General features: G+C 35.7%; 1 protein-coding gene across 1 annotated transcript; it reads left to right on the top strand.

Moving 5' to 3' along the window:
• The first annotated feature begins 18,324 nt into the window (after positions 1-18,324).
• On the top strand, positions 18,325-21,156 carry LOC149538122 (L-type lectin-domain containing receptor kinase S.4-like). The gene is made up of 3 exons (XM_089802311.1): positions 18,325-19,170; positions 19,272-19,573; positions 20,059-21,156. Exons 1-3 carry the CDS (start codon positions 18,441-18,443, stop codon positions 20,962-20,964), a joined length of 1,938 nt encoding a protein of 645 aa, XP_089658437.1. The 5' UTR covers positions 18,325-18,440; the 3' UTR covers positions 20,965-21,156.
• The last annotated feature ends 268 nt before the right edge of the window (positions 21,157-21,424 follow it).

Below are 21,424 nucleotides of genomic sequence, written 5' to 3'. Positions count from 1 at the left end.
CTGATGCATTGAGTAGAAGACGTTCTTTATTGACTAAGATGAAAGTTGAAGTTCTTGGTTTTGATGAAATGAAAGAGTTGTATGATACTGACCCTGATTTTTCTGAGGCGTGGAGAGAGTACAGGGCACCAAATCGAATAGATCACATAAGTAAGTATGATGAATATTTTATTCAAGAAGTTATGTTGTTTAAAGAAATTCAGTTGTGTATCCCAAGAAGTTCTATAAGGTTGAATTTGATTAAGGAAAAGCATAGTGGTGGATTGGCTGGACATTTTGGAATTGACAAGACATTGAGTTTGTTGAAGGATAAGTATTATTGGCCACAAATGTATAAGGATGTTCAAAAATTTGTAAAGAGTTGTGGAATTTGTCAAGTTGCAAAAGGAGTAAGTCAAAATACTAGTTTGTATACACCTATTACTATTCTTGAGAAACCTTGGAGTGACATTAGTATGGATTTTTTTCTTGGATTGCCTAAGACAGTGAAGGGGTATGATTTTATATTTTTTGTGGTGGATAGATTTTCTAAAATGGCTCATTTACTACCATGTAAGAAGACATCAAATTCTAAGCATGTTGCTAAACGTTTCTTTAAAGAGATTGTGAGATTGCATGGATTACCAAGAAGTATTATTTCTGACAGAGACAATAAGTTTGTTGGTTATTTTTGGAAGACTTTGTGGAAGAAGATGGGTACTGAGTTGAAGTTTAGTTCTACATTCCATCCACAGATAGAAGGATAGACAGAGGTTGTGAATAGAAGCTTGGGTAATTTGTTGATATGTTTAGTTGGAGATAAGCCAAGTAATTGGGAAGTTGTATTAGCACAAGCAAAGTTTGCATATAATAATTCTGTGAATAGGAGTACAGGGAAAACACCTTTTGAAATTGTTACTAGAATGCAACCTAGAGGTATATCAGATTTGAGAGATATCGTTGGTGAAGAAAAGAGAAGTGTTGTAGGGGAAAAATTTGTTGATTTTATGGAATCTTTGCATAAGGAAGTGAAGTTGAGGATGGAACAAAGTGATCAGAAGTATAAGGAGAATGCTAATAAATCTAAAAGATATCATGATTTTGAAGTTGGTGATGAGGTGATGGTTCATTTGAAGAAAGGAAGATTTCCTATTGGAACATATAGTAAACTGAAAATGAACAAGTTTGGACCTTGTAAGATCCTGAGAAAATTTGACAATGATAATGCATATGAGGCTGAGTTTCCTGATGACATGGATATATCTTCTATATTCAATGTTGTTGATTTATATAAGTATCGTGAGTCAGATGGTGAAATAGATCTATCAGGTGATTATCCTAAGAAGAAGGTTGACGAAGTTGAATAGATATTGGATTAGAGAATTGGCAAGAGTACAAGAGGAAAAGATTACTATGAATATTTGGTGAAGTGGAAGAACAAACGTATTGAAGATGCTTCATGGATTTCTCAATATTAGTTGGATTCAGCTCAAGTTGTGATATCTCAATGATTTAGGAGAATCATTTCTTTCTACCATGGTTGTCTGATACAAGAGCATCCTGAGTTTCTCTACTATCCTGCATGTTTTCAATTCTACCGAGTTGCAATGTCCTACATTGCCAAGCATTTAGTAGATGCCAAGCATTCTATTTGATACTGAGTTCATATTTACTGCTGAGTGATCTTTGGTTGCCAAGTTCGTGTGATTTTCGAGTGATCTTTGGTTGCCGAGTTTGTGTGGTTGTCAAGTTCTTGTGGTTGTTGAGCGTTCGTTTGGACATCGAGTGACAATATTTTGTGGAGCCTTCCTTTGTCGAGTTGTCTATGTTTGGTTCCAGTTTGGGTCGACCTTGCACGTATTTAATTTTGATATAGGTAGTTAATATTTGATGTGAGTTGACTTGTGGTTGTGCATGCATTTAATGTAAGGTTTAATTTTGTGATAGGCCGACCTATGGCCACACAAGTATTTAATGAAGTCTAGAATTGAGTTTTAGATAGAACTGAGAGGATTTTGAATAGGATGCATATGTGCTTGAAAATACGAATTTAAAGCTGGATCATGGATCTGGAAGTTGTATTTTGTATATGGTCGTAACCTAGAAGAGCTTACAGCTGGGCATGTATACTGTTTATCTGATGAATCCATATGTGTGTTTGCTTCTTCCTCCTTTGGTTGTTGTTTTGTGTTTCCGATGTGTTAACTCTTGCAAGGTGGATTGGACAGTTGGGTGTACCTTTGGCTCTAGTTAGTTTGTTTCCTCCCTACGTCAATTAGAGCTGGGAATGGGAATAGGAATTGGGATTTGAAATGTGAATTGGGAATAGGAACAAAGAATAAGAGTAGGAGTAGGAATAGAAATAGAAATAGGATTTTTTATTCCATACCTCACTTGGTTCTCCAAAACTTGTCCAGAGATCTATTGCACAATTTCAACATCCTCACAAAAAATCTCCTCACCACCTACCACATTGAAAATTGTGTAGCTAAGATCTTGTTGGTTGGCTTGAATAGAGTAGAAATTTCGCATTGAAAACTCTATATTATAACCCTTATGGGTTTGATGTAAAGGGCTCATCATGTCTCTAGTTGTTTTTCATGTGATACCCTAAATACCTTGCTCAGAATAATGATATAATTCTAGGCATCCTCTCTAAGATAGGCTATGTGCAAGTTCATATGTTCCATCTTGTGGATCTCTCTAGGTAGTGCACATTGTTTTACAAATCAATATTGGTCTCATAATTATAAAACCTTTCTCCATATTTCCTGAATATCTTCGAATAGTTATTTTATGTAGGAATATAGAAAATAGCCTCCACATTATCCAATCTAATATTTAGGATTGTGTTGTCTCTCTTTCCTAAATACTCTCCTCACTGTGGGGTCATAGTTTTCTACACAAACCATTACCAGGTCTAGAAATTCTATTGAGACTAGAAATATTGACACTTGAATCAATCCTGACAACACCAAGAATGTTGTTGAACAAAAGAATCTCCCTTCTAGATTTGTAATGCATTTCTAAAAATCCTTACTCTCAACACGCCTAGATATATATCAGTGAGGTCTTGTTGGTTATTACTTATCTTAAATGGCTTGGAGTATTAGTGAAACTTGTACTGCATCAAGCTCACATGCATCATATCGTCTTTTGTATGATGGGCAAGAGTTAGTTCACTTCAAATTTTATTGGACTACCTAAGCTAAAAATAGATAGAAAAATAACTAGAAATAAGAAGAAAGCCAACATACATTGCATCATTACCCATGTATGTAGGACAAGACCCTCCTAATCATGAAATTCATCAAGAAAAATAGTGCATACAAGCTGACACAATGTGTAAATTCGTTAAAAATACATAGGTTTAGGGTGTTGACATCATTGGTCCTTTTTGGTTTCAAGGATGTCACCTTCCCCAATTTAGAAGAAAGTTTGTGACTTGGAGGAAACCCTCTATATGTTTTGGGGATTTGAACATACTAGCACCCTTGATCGCTTTTTTGGATGATGGGGATGGTAACATCCCTAACACATCATTATGTACTAGGGGAGAGGACCCAGTAGTTGAGCACCCTAACTTCGCACTTCTCAAAATCTTATGTGAAAATTTCAAATCACTCTCATTTTTTGATAGTAGCATACTTGGCAAGTCTCGTGCTTATAACTAAGGTTTCAAAGCCACATCATCGAATATGATGCCACATCAGCATGATTTTTTCTATGGTGTCCAAAACAGCCCCACAAAAAAAAGTGAGACCAATCATAGTGCATTAGAAACCCCCATACTTGTGCAGTTGATGTGGCATCACACTATTGGTTGTTTTATGGGAAAAGGGACACATTTCATTCAATTATGGGTAGTCGTCATTAGTAAGAACAAATTTAGTCACATCTATTGGTACAATTTTGTCAAAAATATTTGATATAAATCAACAAGTGTGGGTGTTAAGTTAACAACTCCTATCACAACCATTAGAACGTGCTCAAGTACTAGGCCATCTCCCCTAGTTGCAAAATTGTGAAAGAAATATAAAATGGCATTAGGGTTCAAGGATCGGGAGTCCCTAAATTGTCAAAGGTAAGAGAGTCTTGCAAATGCTTGATTGACACTTTAGACATCTTAGATGCTCAAGTTTTATTTTATTTTTAATAAGAATTTTTATCTTTCCTCACTCACTTTACTAAGGACGAACAATTTTTTTTCAAATTTATTTGCAAAGAAACCTAAATGTCTTATAGACATAGATGCTTTATTGAAAATAAAAGAAAACTAAAATCTAACCCTCCACAAACTAAGAATAGAAAATGAAACAAGAACCCAAGCTAACACTAGAAGGAACAAGAAGGAGACATGAAGGCAAACTATACACACATAGAGCAACAAAACCCAAAATAAGGGAAACACGAAACAAGGACCAAAACTTAGGATGTTGAAACTTGAAACCTAACATGATTAAATGTAGGCACATGTGGCAAGTTGAGACCTCAAGGTCACAAACACCAACACAAGGTGCACGGTGTCCAATACGAAGTTCGTACTGAATGAGATAACTGAACCGGTTCTCTTCATGGGGACGGCAGTCTCATAAAAACCGCGGCCTGGGATTGTATTCTTCAAATGGGAACGGGAATTAGGAAAAACAAGCTCTTCTTGCTTGACTTAGACTATGAATATTAATTGTCGGGAGTTCATGTGGATTTGTTGACTTGTATGTGAGTACGCGCCAAGGTATGTTGACTCTTCTATCAAGATATTGTCCATACGTTAGTCCACATAACTTGTTTCTGGAATTTATTTATTAATTTAAAAATCACATTTCTGTGATTTATAAATTAATGAATTAATTGCAGAAACAGTGACATCAGGTACATATTTTATGTTGTTTAGCAATGGGCCACATAACTTACTATAGTTTTGAGAGTGACGTGAGGACTTGAAATCTATTAACAGAAGAGATGGACAGATATCGTTTATAAATTAGTGTATACTTGGTACTCTTTGTGGATCAATTTGTTTTCTCTTCTTTTTCTTTATAGTAGTTCTAATTTTCGTTAAGCCGGCTTAAATATCACATACTAAAGTTTGATTCTTACATTAAAAGTGTTAAATAGTTAAAATTATCTTCTTTTTTACAACCTTTTTTTTTATTAGTGTGTGATGTTTAAGGGTGACCCTAATTGTTAGGGTCTACAATCAGCCACCCATTTATGTGCATAAGGTGACATGTAGTTTATATGTAGGTTTAAAACTAGTAGTTGCATCCAATGAAATGTAATGGTTACACTGACCCAAATCTAATGGAAATAATGAAATGCTTACAAGTGTTACGATGTAAAGAAATAACTAAAGTATCATTATTTTCACAAATTTCTAAATTCCATTTTACATCAGGATTCGATATAATAAAGGCGACCGTGATCACTTTCATAATGAGACCAAATCTTTACACTTTATGAATGTACAGTTTGATAGCAAACCTAAATTACAAGAACTAAAAGCAATGACTATAGAACCAAATTTTCATTTAAAGAACACAAGAACCAACCTTGATATTAAAAGATTGAGCAAGTACACATGAATGATACTCTAGTATTGAAAGGTCCAAACATGCAAATGGTCAAATGAAACATTAATTTATTTCCATTTCAGGTCTTGTCAATTTATAATTTATATGTAGCACCATCGATTTCTATCTACATGCTCGATGATTTATAAAATAAATTCAAAGGAAAATAGGAAAATGGCTTACTTAAATTTTTTTTTTCAAACTACAATTGGAACTCAGAATTTCCAACCTATAAACCACGTAGAAAAATAGTGAATAGCCAATCCAATAACATATAGTAATTTATCAAACAGACCAAAAAAAAATTGGACATCAATTGAATTCTCCCTCACCATTAACAAAATAAGATTAATTTTGAAATGGTCATTATCCTGAAATATTTTTTCTGCCTGCATAAGTGGTTAATGTTTATTATGTCATTTTGTTCCCTGGTGGTTGTCATTTTTGTAGAGTAGGCTTGCAATTTGATGGTCGTATTGGTCATTTTCGCACTTTTGAGTCATATATTATGGGTTAAAAAATTGTTGGACCGTATTGATTGACATGTTATTTTTTTATGAAACCGTCAATCTGATACTTTTTTTTTTATGAATATGATGTGACATATATGGAATATCATATTAAAGAATAATTATTATCTATTTCCCAACCTTGTTGAGATGCAGGGCTACTATGATAGACAACTTCATCCAACACACAGATCTGTACAGTACTTATAGTGATGGAAGACAAACCTCCATGCTTACACAATAAGCATTGGCTCAAAGACCTTTGATTACATGTTGACAACCACTACAACGCAATTTAGACCATATATTTACAGACCCAAGTATTTTAGAATTGATCAGTTGTAATACCTGCAACGCAATGGACATACAGTACCTTCTAAATGAGATATGGTTCCAATCAACATCTATAGTTGCTGAACTAGAGTACAACTATTTACTGGGTGGAATTGGACATGATAAGATAAAACATATGCTATGGAGACCCCAAAACAATAGTGTGAGTTTTGGCGGTTTGCACTACCATGGCGATATATTCAGGCTACAATTTGGGTCTGTCTCAAATACAACGTGGAACCGACAATTGATACAAAGGTGGGGGCCACAAGGAGACTACTTAAACCTGCTAATTGAAGAGAGGATTAGGACAATCACCACAAAGAAAATACCAACATGGATGCAAACAGACTATATATTTTCTCTAATATTGCATCCTACCATGGGCAACTGGGGGCTACAACGTCAAAGATTTGAGCATCTTTATTGGTTTGATGAGTTGTACCCAGTGTTGGAAGAATTTATACACCCCCGAGCTGAGCACCATGCAGGCCATGCCAACATTGTTCTGCAAACATATCAACTTAATACGTCTTGAGGAAAATTATCCTAATTAGGTTAATTCATGCCATATGTTTAGCTCTGCCTATACATTAATTGGCTTTACAATGTAACTTTTTGAAGAAGGTGTTTATGTAATTATTGTAGTATTTTATTATAATATAATTTTTATATAATTCTTTCACAACTTTAATTTTGTTGTACGATATTAATCATGTAATTAGTCCATTGCTTCACTGCAAGATGTTTTATGAAACTATGCTAGTACTCTATTGTAGTAACCTATAAGTTGTGGTAGTAATCACAAATTAGACCTACCCTCAAACTATATATTTGTCTTCACAATAGTAATGCATTATGTCCTTAAACTGCTAGTTATGCTAATTCAAACCACAACACTACCCTCACTTGAAATCTACATATTCCTAAATATACATGTGCATAGATTAATATGTATAATACAATTGACAATGCTACGATTCCTTATGAGGTTTCATTGATTGTTTGGAAATCAAATTAGCTGAGTATATTTTTAGACCTAGTTACATTGAGATGAAATAAAATGACCAAGTAATTTAAGGCTTCAACAGTTGTTTGGTAATCAAATTAGTGAGGTGTGATTTCTTTTTTTGTTAGATTGAATAGAAATACAAAAGGAAAGAAATTGGATTGTTAGGTCTACAATATTTGGGAATACATTGCTACATGTTGTGAATTTGGAATATTATAGTTACTAACAATGAAACTACTTGACAATTCTTTCTTGCTTTTAGTTATAGTTCATTGATGTGACGAATGCACAAAGTGAGGCATGCAACCAAGATGCCCTTGCACAAGAGCACAAATAGAGGATTGATTATGAATACTATGCGTGCAATAGAGACCAGATCCTGGCTCGAAGGCGTACCAAGCAAGACAACCAAGATCATACTCATCTACAAAAAAGAGAATGGGAACCTACCAAAAGATTAAGCAGATGTCGAGAACTATACGCATCCCATCGAGATGAAATGTAGGCTTGCAACAAAGCCAACTAATGGAGTGCACCTGGACCAATGTTCAAGATGTAGAAGCAAGATGCATCCAAGAATGTTCACGGAGCCAAAATTATCATGCACGCCAACAAGAATTGCATCAGCCAGGTCAAATGTGTGTCGCTATGACTACCATGGCAGCAACAAGAAGGTTTCAAAAAAGGATCGATGAATTGTCGAACCTGCAAACATGCACAGTTTGCAAAGAATGCTTCTCGAGTATCTTGGTGCTAAATCATGCCATACAAAAAAAGTGTAAAAGATGCTCTTCTAAGAAAGATATACCACGTTTCTCAGCAACAAACAACATTGACCTTGGAGAACAACCACACGTTTTAAACAAATTAACACAAGTTGAGGAAATGCTCATTGCTAGGGTAAATACAATAATCCAAGTGACCCAAGTATTTGGTGGACAATATAAATGCCATGGCCACACTATAAGCTTCATGCAAGAAATCAAAAGTGTTGCTAAAGATCTCCCACATAGAATACCAAAATTAGATGTTATTATTGTAAGACAGGTACACAATCAATTTCAACACTATGATTGCTATGTAAGTCAAACACATGTCAGAGAGGCTCTACAGTATAAAATCAAATACGACCCCTACTATTTAGATGTACTTATAGATGAAGTCCTCATGAATGCTTATGTGCACTACCAGAACAACGAAAAAATTTCTCTGTTATGCCAAACACCATTGAGATAGAGAAGAAAATGGAAATAAACAACTACAAAGTAGAAGATGACAAATACAACAATATAGATGGTGGACTGCAAACATCATCATTCATCTCTAAACTACCAAGTGGAATATGTGAACTTGAAAAGATAAGAGATGCCTTACAACTAAATAACACTCTAGAAGCAACCATCGAATGGCCTTAGATGGAGTCATCACCAATCAATGAATACAACAAAGAGGGGCTACTAGACATGGCATTTCGTACATTGTTCCCTAATGGACGAGCACAACACATGCAACCGTAGCTACAGAACATAACGTGCAACTACAAGAGTACATACCACACTTGCTAAAGTTTCTCATGACCAAAGATTTGGAAGGCACCCTCACTTCTGATACTTTGTACATAATCTTATTTTGCGACCTCACACACAATGACTTGCTAGCATTTTCATGGAAAAAAATGCAGAGGACAACATACCAAGAATAATTGAAAACCTATGAGCACACCTACAAGAACTTCCAAATTCTCAACTCACGCAACAACTCGTGCTCTTTGGTGCTATGCTTAGAGGTACATGATCATATTGGGCCAAAATTTTCTCAAAGCTACATAATTTGATCACACAGCTAGGCCCACCAACACTATTCTTCACTTTAAGCATCGCAGATACAAAATGGTCAGACCTGAAACAAGTACTAGAAAGAGGCATACTTAGTAGGATATAAACAAGTAGGCAACGGGTAGACAATATGTCAATAACCCCCATACGATAGCCCTATATCTCCAACAAAGGTTCACTATCTTTAGGGAAGAAATCATTGAAAAACTACTTGGTGCAAAAGACTATTGGTGCAGAACCGAGTGGCAAAGTAGGGGCATTGGACACATACATGGGGTCATCTAGCTTCCAAATGCACCGAATGTAGACGCACTTGACTAGAACAACATCCAAGAGCTTGAAGTAGCCAAAGCAATCTACGATACCTTGGTCACTGCTTGGAATCCTAGAGCAGCCAACCAGCGTAGCAACCCAATATCTCAATCAACAAATGATGATCCATGTCTTCTAGACACAAACAAAATATTTGCAACAGATCTGTCTATGGACTATGAAGAAATTGTGAACCGTATACAAAGGCACACAAAATGTCAAGAAGGAACATGCCTATGACAAAAAGAAAACAAAATGGAATGTCGTTACAAAGCCCCATGGAAAGAGCAAGAACAATCTTCACTAACATGCGATGACAAGGGAAACAAAAAGTATGCCCCAGCAAGGAACGATGACAGAATAAATATTCATCATCGTGATATGCTACAGATTTGGAGAGCTAACATTGATTGCTGACCTATTATATCATGCATGCATGTGCTTAAGTACATAGCAAAATATGTCACCAAAGCAGGAAGGAAATCAGAGATCTGCAATAATATGCTTGAGCCAAGATGCAAGTAACCCAACAATTGCAGCATATAGAAAGTTCATGATAGAAATGATTATAGAGCGCAACACAGGGGCACAAGAAACATGCAACTCACTACTAAAATTGCCACTTGTAGATTTCAGTCACTCTTTCACATCACTAAATGAAGGTCGTAAGGTACTTCAATGAATTGGAAGGGAAACCTCCAAGAGTAACATACAAGACACCTATATTCATACATATACAAAATTCCCAACTGGACTAGATGTCGTTACATTATTGGAATCAACTAGGTCATATTCATATTCTGCAAGGCATAAGAAAAGCAAGTGGAAACAACAACCAGTGGATGCTATAGTCAATGCATATCCCATATTCACGAGTCTACCATAACAAGCCTCTAAAGAATTTGCATTATTTTGTTGGACTGAGCTTCTTCTATACAAGCACTTCCGAAGCATTGAACATGATATAGGCTTGGCAAAGGATACAATTGAGGCAAATTGGAAAGAAATGAATGTTGCGAAGTACAATGTCTAGCACATTGAATGCCTTGTACCAATACTCACAACATCAGAAAGTGATGAAGAAAAATGCATTATCAACAATGAAAGTGCACAAAAAACTAGCGAATGACAGCTCTTGTCGCAAATGGGACCGACAAATAGTGTCATTACAAGTGAACTTGATATGCTTGGAAAATGTGATTTTGATAGCAACACATTGTGAGACCAAAATATAGTGTCGCAACACCTTCATGAGATAGAAACTAGGTTTGTGGATAGCCACAAAAGAGTTCCATGGGTTGAACACATGCCACCATATGAGAACAACCCTAATTATGCATTATCAAAATAACAAGAATTGGCCTTACATACAATTGTCCAACATAGCGAAAGCACCAACTACACACCATTGTACATGATTATCCGAGGAATAATAGGCACCGAAAAATCATACTTAACTAATTGCATCTGACATGCTCTTAACACCAACAATCCACAAAAAATATCAAAACTACTTGCACTAGCCCCAACAGGTGTAGCTGCATTTAACATTTGTGCTACAATAATACACTCAACATTGTGAATACCAATCAAATTACTAAAACCATTACAAGCTCAGGTGTTAACAATATTTTAGGAAGAATTAAATTACATCAGATATGTCCTCATCGATGAAATAAGTTTCATTGGCCTAAACCTGTTACTTAAAATAGATAGTAGATATAATCTATAGTACTAGATCAAAGCCACCGGAGGTACCACTGTATATAATAGAAATAGACAACAACATAGAGCTTCCATGGAATGAGGAAGATCCTAAATTGGTACCAATAATCCCATCATGTTTAGGCAATAGAAGGAAAATGCCAATTACAATGACTTGGGCAATTACCATACACAACTCTCAGGGGTTAACCCTTGACAAAGAAATAGCTGACATTGGGAGTACGGAAGGACAAGGATTAACATTTATGACTTTATCCAAAGTAAAGACCTTAGATGGATTACGTCTACAACCAACATTCTCATTTGAGATATTTGTAAAAATGTGAAGCAACCCATATACAATCCTACGAAAAAATAAGGAGATATGACTATAGGGCCTATCTCAACATAATGTTTGAAGATAATGTATTGGTAGAGCTAGAGTCTATAGTTTGACCCTTGTAAAAGGAAAATTCACTGCACCTTGTACCCTCTATTCAAGTATGCACGAAACAATAATCTTCGAGTAGCTACAAAATGATTCTCCTAGTTGTACTTCAAAGACTTTCATGTTCTAATAGACTAGATATTTTACCATGATGCTCTATATGTAATCCAATAATACTGTTGCATATACATATTGACTAATTGGACTTGTTTTTCTCTTTATGTTATCTATTTTGACTTTAGAAAGTTGAGTATCATTAATCTTCTAGATATGTCTTCTTAACATTTGGGATCACATCCATTTAGTAGTACCTTGAATCTCACTACATAGTTACAGAGGAGAAAATAATATTGGGGTCCCAGACTTGCTATGAGAACTCATCAAACTAAATTCTAAAATATTGTTGGTACCCAATATAGACCCAGTGATTAAAATTTTCAGTCTATAATCTTGAACCTCTTTGAACTAAGGTTCAAAGTGGTTCGAAGTGGTTCAGTTTGCATAAGCAGGTTCAAGTCTGAGGTTTAAGTTTGGAGTATTAGCTTGTCAAGTTTTGGAATGCAGATTCAGAATATCTACGACCCTAAGTTCATAACTGAGTTCAGATTCAGATTCAAGATTCAATTTTTAAGCTTAAATCCATTGTTCAAATGCAGATTTTGAGGTGTAAGTTCTTCAGTGTAGTTTCTAAAAAGGGGGGCACAATTGATGAGTTAGTGATTGGTGATTTGACAGTATGGTGTTGAACCCCATCATTTCTAATTAGCTGTAATTTCAGAAGCATCACTCCCGGATTGCTCAAGGTTTTCAAGGTTTCCAAATTGGAAGCTTAACAGGTTGCCCTCTTTTCTTGATTCAGAATTTACATTTGATTTTGCAACTAAGGCACTGGTCAAGTTGAGGATAGGATGAGAGGCTCAAGTGAAGGTACCCAAAGTTATCTTGCTCAAGTTATATAAGGCATAGCATATAGCTTATCATAATGCCCCTCACAAGCTGATACATTGGGAGGCCGATTGTCTAAAGCAAAATAACCGACTCTATCAATATCCAATTGTACTATGAATAAAGGGATTAAGTTGTCATGGCGCGGGCTTAATCTGATAGAATGAGGATATGACTATCTGTTTTGAGGCGATGAATATGAGATATTCACAGGTGTGAAGAAAGCTTATCTCATTATCAGCAACAAATAACCCGAGTGGGATGGTCATACAACATGAATGAACATCGGGCCCTGAGGTAAAAGTAAATCAATCTCAATGCATCCTATCGAATTTCCTGCATATAGTAACTGGAGGTTTGAGCTCACATATATATAGTGTACACGCGTAAAGTGTTGGACAGAATGTTTTGATACAGGTCTCCTGAGGCTTTTCTTCGAAGACACAATCCTCATCACGAAATTGGACCCGCACAAGTCATGGTACAATGCTCATTTTGTATATGAGCGACTTGTATGGAAGAGGGACTGAGTTGTTTAAGCATAATACTTTGGCTATCCATGCATGAAGAAGATAAAATGTCGTCGTCTGTTATGATGGAGGCTCATGGTCGGTGATAGGGCATGATAACTGTTCGACCAAGGCCGACAACCTTTAAAAAATCTTATGATCACGAAATTTGCAGAATTGAACCTCGAGGTCCAAGGATGTTGGCGGCTTTGAATTCGCACTGTATGTCCCAACGTTCGCAAGACGTTGACTTGTGATGACTTTCGGGTCCTCTTGTGTATGAATGATACCTTGGCAAGCATATATGACCTCAAGATCATCGGCGGCAGTGATATCGAACTCTTTGGCCACCGAATCAGATGTGGTTATCATTGTATGTCTGCAGTATATCATCGGTGGCACTCCACCAGAGATTCTGACACATGCAAACCAAGGCGCTCTAATCCCTTTATCGATTCACAGTCACCCAGAGCCGCAGTCTCTGATAGTTTGTCATCAAATGAGGTTGTTAGAAGGGACATATGAATGAATACATGCAACGTGTTTTATAAATTCCCATGTGTCGATCATGATGAGGCCCGAGCAGGAAGATCTCATGAGTTCTTTGATAGTTACACGAATCTCGTTTACCGTCAACTCTCGTCAGTGTCTCCAACATAATTTGTGGCATCATCCTAGAAACCTGAGCACATGGAAGGATGTGAAAGAAGCTGCAGAGTGTTTGGCAAAATGTGCAATGTTCACGGATATGTGCCAATTGTTTGGCATAATGCCCAATTCCTGAATGACATGCACAAGAACATCAAGGTAATTGCAAGTAAAGCAAATCGATGGTGAAATGTGTGGTAATCGTATGATAATGGTCTAATAGAACATACAAGCCCACCTCTGGGTTCTTATAAAGTGAAAGATGGAGTTCTTGCACTTGCCACGCCTGCCATCGTATTTTATAAGTCTTGTTTTCACACTATAAGCAAATACTTATGATGTTTTAAGAGAAAAGAGAAATGGTAAAGGTTTTCAAGATTCAGTTAGAGAAACGATTACAGAAACCAAAAGGGGATTTTTCCAGAGTGCTATTTGATGGAGCGATAGAGGACGCAGCGGTTCTAGTTTGTTTGTGGCTTTCGAGGGCAGACTTGGTGCTGTGAATAGAGAAGTCAAAAATAGCAGAAAGAGAGCAGGGGATAATATATTTTTCTGTGGATTTTGTGTCATAGGAGGATATACAATTCTCTGAATGAATAATTAGTGTGTGTCAAGGGGTAGAATTTTCTTTGTTCTGTTGTTTTTAGAGGAAGAGAGTTTTAGTATATCAGAACTTCGAGTTTGTGTATTAGCTTTCTGGTTAATGTTAATCTGTGAGTTAGCTTAATTGTCTCTAAATGCAGTTTCGATACATACAGTTATTTTCACGATTATTATTCAGACTTTGGACTATGTTATTCATGTGTTTGGAGAGAATAATTCATCTTTCTTTCTGCATTTCTTCTTTAATGTAAGGATTGGGTAAATGAGCTTTCTATCATTTTCTTTTTGTTTTCTTGTAGTTAATTAGTTTCTTCACATCTACGTCGTGTTTATGAGTGGATGTTTGTATACCTTTTGTGTTGTCTAGTTAAAAACATTTGTATTTGTATTTCTGTAAATTTATTGTAAATTATACACAGGGAGTTGTACCCAAATAAATTCAAAGGGCACTTCCGCTTTTCAATAGCAAAGTGACCCAACTGTTAGTGCATATTCAATCTTCCTATCTGGACTTTTTTGGGGTTAATTTGCATTTATTTCTTTGGAGGATAATCTGTTCACTAATAGATTGTTGGTGACTCTGCTAGGAACGGAAATGAAGATCAGTGTTTGTAATTGTTTCCTCAGTTTTCTAATTATCTCTGTGTGCAAGAGATTGGCGACTCTATCTAAAGACCATGCCCACTATGAAAACCATGAGAAAGCCAAGGCCAAATCCCACTCTCATGGAACTTTATTTGATGGAGGATAAAGTATTGCGTGAATTTGTGGACAGTTATAAAGAAAGCATTTCCCAAGCTGTCAGGAATAATATAAGTTTGGAAGATGATGTCACATCTTGGCTATTGTGGAGAAGCGTTTGTGTCAGATTCCACAAGATAAAAGAGTTAGAAGAAAAGAGCGAAATGCTGCAAGTATATCAGAAAAGGGTATCACGGTTAAGAGAAGAGTTGAAGGTTGATGAAAAAGAAGCTCTGGTTATCTCAATCTCATCCTTTTATTTCAATCACCTTGTCATGAATGACCAAGAAGTCCAGCCAGATTTACTCCAGTCTCATGCTGATCCAGTTTTAAAATATTAGAATATATGTGACAACACTAGAGAAATGGTAAGCAATAATGATGAAATCTTGCCTCAAGTTCCTTTTTCACCTCATATAGAAAGTTTCACATTTGAAGGTCATGATGATCATCTTTTTCTTAAAGATTCTATCAAATTGCTTTCTAACAATGTCGTACAAGAATATGAATCTTTTAATGTCATGGAAGATGGTGAGAATAGCGATTCTTTGTATGTGAATGTTGAAGAAGGCCCCATTCTAGAATCTTTTTATTTTGAAAATAATGTAGTAGTAGATATTATTGGTGATGTTGATTTTGAAAATAATGTAGTAGTAGATATTATTGGTGATGTTGATTTTGAAAATAGTGTTGAATTTTGTCTTGAAAAGGACTCTGTTGTGACTGAATATTTGGCCAAAGGGCTCAGTATGGAAATAAAATTGGAGCAAGAGACCTTCTTGCTTAAAGAAACGTTACAGCCTCAAGGAAAATAGACATGGGTAAATGAGGATACTCAAGCTGAGAATGAGAACCATGGCAGCAATAGAGAAGAATTGACAGCCAAAATGGAAGAACCTTATCAATTTGAAAATAAAGGTGATGTTTGTAATGAGGTAAAGATGCCTTTGGCTAAAGCTTCTCACCATGAAATCCTTTTTGAGAGAGGAGGGTACAAAACTGATTTTCAACCCATTGATGACTCGGTCGGGATGCTAGAAGATACTTTTCTTAATGAAGAAGAAGAAATCATACATGAATTTCTATCATCACTCCAACTAGATCATCTCTTACTTAATGACTCAGGTATTCATTCAAACCATGATTTATATTAACGATAAGGCAATAACAAATGCTGAAAATTTTATATTAGACTAAAAGAGGTGTACCATTTATGTTGTTCGGTAACTGATGCCAGCAAATGTCGGATTGAAATGCTATGTCATTTATGTCAATCTTGTTAGTGAAGCCGACTCTCATCCAATTTTTTGTTGAAGTTGTTTTTGATCTCTGTAAAGCACTTTTCCAGTAGATCGATAGTTTATAACCCTTTGACAATCCAAAATATATATTAAATTTGTCATTTTACTTTTTATTGTAGATAAGAGCTTCTCCTTTGACTCACTCCTTTAGCTATCGATAATGGGAATGATGGTTTAGAAGAGAATTTATGGTTTTATCTATTCTAAGATTCGCCTTAGTTTACAATTAATTTGTTTATAACTCAATTTAGTTTAGGGCCTAGCTTGAAAATATATAGGTTTAGAATTAAGTTAATTAAATGTAATATTAGTTTTATGGTTAAGATTTAACATTAATTATTTATTAAGATTATAAATTTTATGTTTAAATATTTACGATAAGAGTTTATTATTTACAAATTAGAAATTAGTTTTTAGTAAAATTTTATATATAGATGAAAAGTTTCCTATCTATTTTTTTGAGTTTTAAAATATTTATAAATAAAAAGTATATTAATTTTTTTAAAAAAATTAAATTATATTTTATTTATAATATGTTTATGTATATTTTTAGTTTTGTGCGGAAGTATATTAAAAAGTATATTTTTTAAGTCTCTAAAATGTTTGTAGTTTGTCATTTTTTATAGCAATAGGTCGAATGATGTAGCTCTCATTTTACATTAATGCATAATTATATTATAATGTTATTTTGAATTATATTATATTTAGAATGTAAATATAGAAGTTTGAAAATGATTTGTCTATTTAATCTTACAAATATTTATAATTTTAACTTATAATGCTAATTAGATTGAAACCTAAAGTTTAGGAATAACCAGGCACATAATATATATTTAAAAATAAAAAATTAAAAAATCAACTATATCAAAGTTATAATATTAGCTATGATCACAATGAAAATTGGTTTTACGATAGACATCCAAAAATACAAAAGCCTTTTAAATTTTGATGTACACTTATACTAGCATAATCCTGTCTTTGATATTATTTAAATTTAAATTTTAAAAAAGAAAAATTCCTTAGAGACTTATTTTATTTTATTGACTTCTTCATTACTTGTATTCTTATATAGATTATAAAGTTATTTTTAAAGTTTAGGTTAAGAAGCATAGTTATTTTTGTATTATCATTTTATATTCAACATATTTTGCACAAACATAACTAATGTAATAGTTAACCTGCAAAATACATCCAATTTTTACCCTATTTGATCTTATATCTCTTCGGCATAGTTTTTATTTCCAAACATTTTACATCCCCTTGTTTGTGCTTCCGCATTTTACACACATTTCTACGACATTGACAAAATGTTTTCCCTTTACACAGGGCACGGATTAAGCGGGCCCCACAATAACAACCTCAAAAGTCTGAAGCTTAGACCCTGCTCTTTGAACCCACGCATTGCCCTTGGCTAAATAGTCGAAAAATTGCACTTGACTTGACTGTTTGCTTAATTAATTAATTAAAAAGTCAGAGAACTGTGGTTCTGTAACTTTATAATTAATTCATTCATTCATAAAATTGTCCAATCAGGTGCAAATTTTTTGATGTATAGACATCGCTCCACGCATTGACTCTCACGAATTTGTAAGAATTTTGTATAGCTTTGATACCATGTAAGAATTTGTATTAGAGTAAAATAACGCCAAGATCAAGAAACACAAGACACAATACAATACGAATTGTTTGTCCTCGTGGAATACCTCACTCCACAAAAAGAGTGCCGTGTATAGATTGCTCATCTTTCCATTCCTTCGGTCAATATATTTGGAGTCCTCACTTCACTCTCAAAACTACAAGTTTGTCAAACACGCCAATGCATGTGGACCAACAATATAATCAGAGAAAAGTCAAGCATCATTAATAACACCCCAAACTACTATTGTTGACAGTCCGGTCAAGAAAGAAAAAACTTGTCTTTCCGAATTCCCGTTCCCATAAGAAGTAACACTGCCCGGGGAAAACCAAATCCAATTCAATCGAGGAGGATGAATATGCAGAATTGGATGCACATCCTCTGCCTCTCAGTCATTCTGACCGCACCTGAGGGCGTTGCGAAGAACACCAGTTTCCTCTTCAACCACTTCAACGCCACAAGCAGAGTAAAATATATTGCAGATGCCTCAATACAATCCGGGGCAATCCGCCTCACAAATCTCTCACAGCGCCTCATTGGGCGCGCCTATTTCGACAGGCCGGTGCCCATGAAGAGAGGGGGCTCAGTGATCTCATTCAGCACAAGCTTCGTATTCGCCATCGTTCCGCAGCGGAGGTCGAGTGGAGGGTTCGGGCTGTGCTTCGTCATGACGCCCACCACGAGTCTCAACGGCGCCTTCGCGAGTCAGTACTTGGGCCTCGTTAATTCCTCCAGTGATGGCAAAGAATACAACCATCTCTTTGCCGTAGAGTTTGGCACAACTCTGAGGTTGGATAGCAACGTCGCCAATCGTGTGGGGATCGATCTCAACGGCTTGGCGAACTCGTCTTTGGCTACGGCTGCTGGTTATTGGGATCAAAATGGATTCACGCCCATTTATCTCAAGAGCGGGAATAACATAAGGGCATGGATCGACTACGACGGCGCTTCTCAACAGCTCGACATACGCATCGCAGCAATTGGACAGGCGAGGCCAAACAGAGCTCTGCTCTCCAGGAAAGATTTGAATTTGAGTGGTGTTATACGAGACCACATGTACGTTGGCTTTTCTGCATCTACAAGTACGCCTTATTTCCCTTGCACTCTTTCTGCAGACTAAAAATAAATTTTAATTATTTATGGACATGTCTAACAATAATAACTATATTTCTTGAATCAACAGGTACTCCACCCTTGGTTGAGAATAATTACATTTTGGCGTGGAGTTTCACAACTGGTGGCAACAAGGCTCAAGATATAGATATTTTACACCTACCTTCTTTTTATGTCAAAATCCCCAACTTCTACAAATCTGCAAAGTTCATATTTATTATTATAATATGCTCAATAGCTTCAATCTTGGGACTCAGTCTTAGCATATTTTATTGGTTGAAAAGGATGGACTATATAGAATTCTATGAAAAATGGGAGTTACAGTATTGGCCACAAAGATTTAACTATCGAAAGCTCAACCTTGCTACAAAGGTAATTATAAATGCAAATATCTCTTATTACATTCAGAATAAACTTGAATTTATGTTTAAAAATATTTTTTAATAATTTATCAATATTAATCAATTTAAATATCTTTTACAAATATTAAATCATTTTATTTCTTGACAAATATTTATTATCATTAGCATATTGATCTTGATCTCAATTGAAACATTATTTTGCATCTATGACATTCTTTTAGCCCAAATTTCTAAAAACTATAGCAACCATATCATTAGAACGTATCTTACTATGAAAACTTCCATCTTTTTAGGTCATCACACCATGTTATAAATTTATTAGTTCTTGTAAAGACAAACAATTATACATTTAATTTTTCATTAATTTGAAAACTTCCATCCTTTTAGGTCATTACACCATGTTACAAATTTATTAGTTCTTGTAAAGACAAACACTTATACATCTAATTTTTCATTAATTTGACAAGGGATTTACTTTGATTTGATTTGTTGCAGGGCTTCAGGGACGATAATCTTCTGGGCAGCGGGAGTTTTGGGCGGGTATACCGGGGAACTCTGCCTTCCGGCGAAGAAATCGCCGTGAAATGCATCACAAAAGATTTGGCACAAGGAATGAAGGAATTCATGGCAGAAATATCCAGCCTTGGGCGGCTGCAGCACCAGAATTTAGTGCCTCTGAGGGGCTGGAGCAGAAAAAATGAGCGCCTCTTCATCGTCTACGACTTCATGTCCAACGGTAGCCTTGAAACAAATCTCTTCACTCCAAAATTGAATCTTTCATGGGCACGGAGATACAAAATCATCACAGATGTGGCTGCCGGATTGTTGTACTTACACGAGCATTGGGAAAAATGTGTGGTGCATAGGGACATCAAATCCAGCAATGTATTACTGGACTGTGATTTGAACGGCCGTGTGGGGGATTTTGGTTTGGCGAGGTTATATGATCACAGTCAAAAGCCCCAAACAACTCATGTGGTGGGTACGCTGGGGTACATTGCGCCAGAGCTCATACGTTCTGGAAAGGCTTCTCCTTCAATAGATGTGTTCAGCTTTGGAGCTCTTCTGCTCGAGGTTGCCTGCGGACGGAAGCCCGCGGATCCCCAAGGTGTGATTTTGGTTCAGTGGGTTTGGGATTTGTATGCAAATGGAAAGTTACTAGATGCTGTTGATCAAAGGCTTGTGGGAGATTATGACAAGGGCGAGGCTGAGAAAGTGCTTGTATTGGGACTCGTGTGTTCAAATCCTGAACCGCAGGAGAGGCCAAGCATGAAACAGGTATTGCAGATTCTTTGTGGTGAGGCTGCTTTGCCTGTAGATCCTCTTATAAATGATCATTCTTACACTGACATTGCGTACTTGAATCCATCTGCTGCTACTTTTCTGGATCTCTCTGAATGATGTAGATGGAGGTGAGGTTTTTAACTCAACTGTTTTGCATTCGCCAACAACACAAATATTATCATGGGTCGCGTTGTAAATGTGCTTTCTGTCTAAAGTTTCATGTTCAATGTAAAAGTTATATGGAGAAGAGGATTTGTATGTACCATCCAGCATCTACTATATTATTTATTATAGTTAATCTTCAATGGCTAGGGCATATTTTGAAGCCCATCAATCTATAATCAGGTAACATATAAGGGCTTGGGTCAATTACAACAGCGACTTCGGGTACCTGAATGTGAAAAATCAACTATTGTAGTCACTGATTATTAATCTCCTATCACAAACGATTATTAAATTGCTGAAAATAAATTCCCAGCTAATATCGAAAAATAACACAACTGCAACTTCACTTATAAAATATGGAAAGAAATGTGCAACACAATGAACACAATATTTTTGGACAAATTGTCCCTGG

This window comes from Cupressus sempervirens, chromosome 9 (assembly GCF_028749045.1).
Source record: "Cupressus sempervirens isolate cs-2001-9-10 chromosome 9, ASM2874904v1, whole genome shotgun sequence".
Lineage (NCBI taxonomy): Eukaryota > Viridiplantae > Streptophyta > Pinopsida > Cupressales > Cupressaceae > Cupressus > Cupressus sempervirens.
This window is presented reverse-complemented; position numbering and strand designations above follow the sequence as displayed.

What these genes read in the sequence shown, in the direction of transcription:
- LOC149538122 (XM_089802311.1), top strand. Translation starts at nt 18,441, where the DNA reads ATGAATATGCAGAATTGGATGCACATCCTCTGCCTCTCAGTCATTCTG. An exon ending in TGGCTTTTCTGCATCTACAA is followed by an intron (nt 19,171 to 19,271) that starts GTACGCCTTATT and finishes TTGAATCAACAG; the next exon opens with GTACTCCACCCTTGGTTGAG. An exon ending in AGCTCAACCTTGCTACAAAG is followed by an intron (nt 19,574 to 20,058) that starts GTAATTATAAAT and finishes GATTTGTTGCAG; the next exon opens with GGCTTCAGGGACGATAATCT.